The sequence below is a fragment of the Eriocheir sinensis genome, chromosome 25 (genome assembly GCF_024679095.1).
Source record: "Eriocheir sinensis breed Jianghai 21 chromosome 25, ASM2467909v1, whole genome shotgun sequence".
NCBI lineage: Eukaryota > Metazoa > Arthropoda > Malacostraca > Decapoda > Varunidae > Eriocheir > Eriocheir sinensis.
In genome coordinates, this window is record NC_066533.1 from 7,136,564 (window position 1) to 7,140,843 (window position 4,280).

The 4,280-nt window shown below is 47.8% G+C and overlaps 1 protein-coding gene and 1 long non-coding RNA gene across 2 annotated transcripts in view; one reads left to right on the plus strand and one right to left on the minus strand.

Moving 5' to 3' along the window:
- The window catches only part of LOC127003273 (uncharacterized), a 1,620-nt gene extending 1,377 nt beyond the window's left edge, over nucleotides 1–243 (minus strand). Inside the window, exon 1 of the long non-coding RNA XR_007757024.1 lies at nucleotides 1–243. This exon is cut by the window's left edge and continues 843 nt beyond it. This is a non-coding gene — a long non-coding RNA (uncharacterized LOC127003273).
- LOC127003270 (ATP-dependent RNA helicase A-like) overlaps nucleotides 1–1,130 on the plus strand; it is a 2,588-nt gene extending 1,458 nt beyond the window's left edge. Inside the window, exon 2 of the mRNA XM_050869711.1 lies at nucleotides 250–1,130. Coding sequence (XP_050725668.1) covers nucleotides 250–975 — 726 coding nt within the window. The 3' untranslated portion in view covers nucleotides 976–1,130. The remainder of the gene's footprint in view (nucleotides 1–249) is intronic.
- Nucleotides 1,131–4,280: the final 3,150 nt, after the last annotated feature.

Sequence of the window (4,280 nt, forward strand, 5' to 3'; positions counted from 1 at the left end):
GTGTATAGTGTAACAGATGGCCCAGCACAGCACCACCATGTACAGCCCGGTGATGGCCCTTACACTGTTCAGGGCTCCGAGGCTCCTGACTTTCCGGTGACCCCAAAGTGCCACGCCTTGACTAAGAGCTGCGCGGCGACCGGGGCCGTGCTTGCTGCCTGAGTATTCAGCACAACCCGGCCGCCCAGCAGCCCGTCAAATCGGGCTCGCAGGCCACGCCCACCACTCACCCCGTTTTGTAACCCGCAGGTCGTCGCCTCAACACTGCTGGCGGTCGTCGCGGCCGAACAATCCTACGGCGGCGGAGGCTTCGGTGGAGGTGGAGGCGGTGGCTTTGGAGGAGGCTTCGGAGGTGGCTTTGGAGGCGGCATCGGAGGAGGCTATGGCGGCGGAGGCTGCGGCGGCGGCCAGGTGCTTCACGTGGACGGCAGCTGCGTCACTCCCCAGGTGACCCGCAACTTGTACGTGTACCGCGCCCCCGACCTGGCGCCCATCGTGGGCCCGGCCCCCTACGTGCCGCCCCCACGCCTGGAGCATAACATCGTGTTCATCCACACTCCCGAGTCTCTGCTCAACCAGAAGCCCGTGGTGATTCCGCCACCAAAGCAGAAGAACGTTGTGTACCTGCTCAGCAAGCGGCCTCACCAGAGCCAGCAGGTCATCGAGGTGCCAGCAGGCGAACAGCAGGCACCAGAGATCTTCTTCGTCAATTACGCCGAGGGAGAAAACCCATCACTACCCACCGGCGGCGACCTGCTGTCAGCACTCAGCAAGGCTTCCCAGGGCAGCGGCGAACTAGTCAGCGGTGGCGGCGGCTTTGGCGGTGGCTTCGGCGGTGGCTTCGGAGGCGGCATTGGTGGCGGCATTGGTGGCGGCTACGGTGGCGGCGGCTTTGGTGGCGGTATCGGTGGCGGCATCGGTGGCGGCATCGGAGGAGGCCACGGTGGCGGAGGTGGAGGCCTGTACTCCCGTTAAGCCGCCCAGTGCCGGCCCGCATCACCAGCGGTGGGAGTCACCCCGCCCCGCCGCTGCCTCCCCCCCCCCCTTCCCTCACCCTGCAAATACCCTCTTCATCCACCCCATAGCTTATTTTTGTACTCGCTCTCCACACAATGAAACTGTTTGTTTGATTTGATAATGTATTATTGCTCCCTCATCTCTCTCTCTCACACACACACACACACACACACACACACACACACACACTTTGACGAAGAAATAACGCATATGAGCGTTTCAGAAAAATATCTACATGTCTGACAAAATAAACAAACTACAAACAACTGATTACATGACAGAAAAAACGGGAAACAAATAGGAACGTGTGGCAAACAAAGGCGATACACGAACTTCACCGCCATCAAACACAAGCGTGGCAAACAGTATATAAAAAAAAAACTCGGAAAACCACAAATAACAAAGCCACAAACATACCAAAAAAAAAAGAAAAAAAACTACTGAAAAGAAAACTTGGATAAGGAAAGAAAATCCTAACATTGGGTATTCTTACTGATGGATTTGTTGTTACTCCACACCACGAGAAACACCACACCACAACCAACACCACCACCACCGACAACAACAACAAAAACACTTCAAGAACAACAACAAACATCTCCAATACACTCACATCACCACGGACATCACTAACACCACATCGAGAACTTACACATCTCAATACAGCATTTGCACTGTACACCACCATCACCATCAACATCACCACCAGCACCACTGATAACACTTCAAGAACATCCACAAACATCTCCAATCACCACCTCCACTACTCTCATGTCACCATCAGATCAGACCCCCAACACAGCCACCACCACTATCACTACCTCCAAAAAATCCAACCAGATCTACACCACCACAACCTGGACACCACAAAATCAACTTAAACCACATCACCACCACCACCATCACTACTGCTACTACGAACATCACAACGAAGGTGGAGCGACAATAAAACAAATGAGATGCCCCTTCACCACCACCACCACCACCACGGCATCACGACAGTCATTCCACGACCACGGAAAACGAGTACGAAACAGATAAAAAACGAGGCATCTCCACTAGTTTCAAGACCAGCTTTGTAGTTTAAGAGAAGGGAGACAAAAACCTGGGAAAGGCCGCGAAGATGGTGTGAACCGGTTCTATACGAGAGAGAGAGAGAGAGAGAGAGAGAGAGAGAGAGAGAGAGAGAGAGAGAGAGAGAGAGAGAGAGAGAGAGAGACGGGTCGTTTTTGCTCCATCATCCAGTTGCTACGTTTTTTTTTCCCTCTCTCTCATCTTTCCCTTTCTCTCTCGTCTTCCTTCACCTTTACAACGACAGGTTTTTTTTTACTTTTTTTTTCAAGCAGCGGTCACCATAATATATCTCCTCGTTATCTTATTGTTCCTTATGATGTGCTTGCTTTTAATGGCTACAATGCAATGGTTTGCCCTTTAAGTGTACGAGTGCAAAATAGTAGTAGTAGTTGTAATAGTAGTAGTGATAGTAGTAGTAGTAGTAGTAGTAGTAGTAGTAGTAGTAGTAGTGAGAATAGTAGTAGCAGTAGTAGTAGTAGTAGTAGTAGTAGTAATAGTAGTAGCAGTAGTAGTAGTAGTAGTAGTAGTAGTAGTAGTAGTAGTAGTAGTAGTAGTAGTAGTAGAGGATGATAATACGATACTGCAATAACACATAAAAGCAATAACAATAACAAACTAATTATCACTACTACTACTACTACTACTACTACTACTACTACTATTACTACTACTACTAGAGAAATATTAGCAAAGAATAAACAGTAGCAATCAAAAGCAGGAACAAGCCATGCAAACTGACTTTCATGTCTTTAACTGAAGAGGAGAAAGCAGGCAACCGCTCGCCGCCCACTCATCACCACCACAACAGCCACCACCACCATCACCATCTCTCCCTACCACAAGCACCATCAACACCAACACGACTCATTACCGTTCACATATTTACACAACCACCACCACCACCACAACTATCTCCACTCATTACCATCACCTTCACCTCTAATTGGTTCGTCATCATTATTGCATCACCACCAATACCGTTTACATCATCACCACCACCTCTACTAAGCTGAGCATCATCACCATCAACACCACTTTCCTTATCATCACCAATATCACCAAGCATCATCACCCTAAACTCCAATTCTATCACCTCTACCGCCTGATAGCAACACCACTTCCATCACCATCACCACCACCATAAACAATAACAACAATACTAGCACTCGCAAACTGAGACACCATCATCACCACCACCATCTCCACCACAAGTACCACTTCACAAAGCTTCCCATCACCATTACCATTACCCCTACTCACCACCACCACGACGATGCTACCATTACCCATCACCACCATCGCTCACGTCACCTCTAAAAATATATATCCCACCAACATCCGTCTCCAACTCACCAAAGCGAACAATGTCTACACACACACACACACACACACACACACACACACAGTCATGCACCTCGCCGCCACGCAAGACTTCAAGCAATGGGAAGAATGCTGATGAGGCGGAGCGGTCACGCACGCAGGTAAGAAGGTGTGGACGAAGGGCTTCTCAGGTTCGCGGAAACGGGAGGAAAAAGGAAAGGAAGCCAAGGGAAATGTAAAGTGATGCAACAAAATAAATAATGACTTTTTTTACGGCATGGGAGGCAGCTCAAGGGCAAAAAACGAAATCAACAAAAAAAAAGGCGGCTATACTCTGTTCCGACGAAAGGGGAAAAACAAACGAGAGGCCAGAAGCGAGGTGAATTTCGTTCGGGTGGTGCCTTGATACTCTTCTGTTGAAAGTGTTTAAGTCGTAGGCAGGAGGAAATACAAACGAAGGAAGTTTTACTCGATTTAGCTGGTCGTCCTTTACTTACACGCTTTGATATGAAGTTATTTTTTTCGTGGATGCTTCTCACGTTAGCGGAAAAAAATGAAAAAAGAAACTTTTTTTTTTTTTTACCCTCGTGTTAGTTGTTATTTACAGCCACAGACACATAGTAGTTTGGTCACCCTGTTTTGATTAATTACGTTCTGACCAAAGGAAAGAGGTGAACAATGAAATATTATTAAAAGGGAAACATACCCAATGCACTAAATATATCGGTTCACATTTTTATCTTTTACAATCTTACCTTTTTTTTTTCATGTCTCCATCGTTCAGTCTATTTCTCTGTTTATCTACGTTTCCATTACATTCAGATTAAGGAATATTCTAATGCTTTCGACATGACGTTAGGCGATGCATT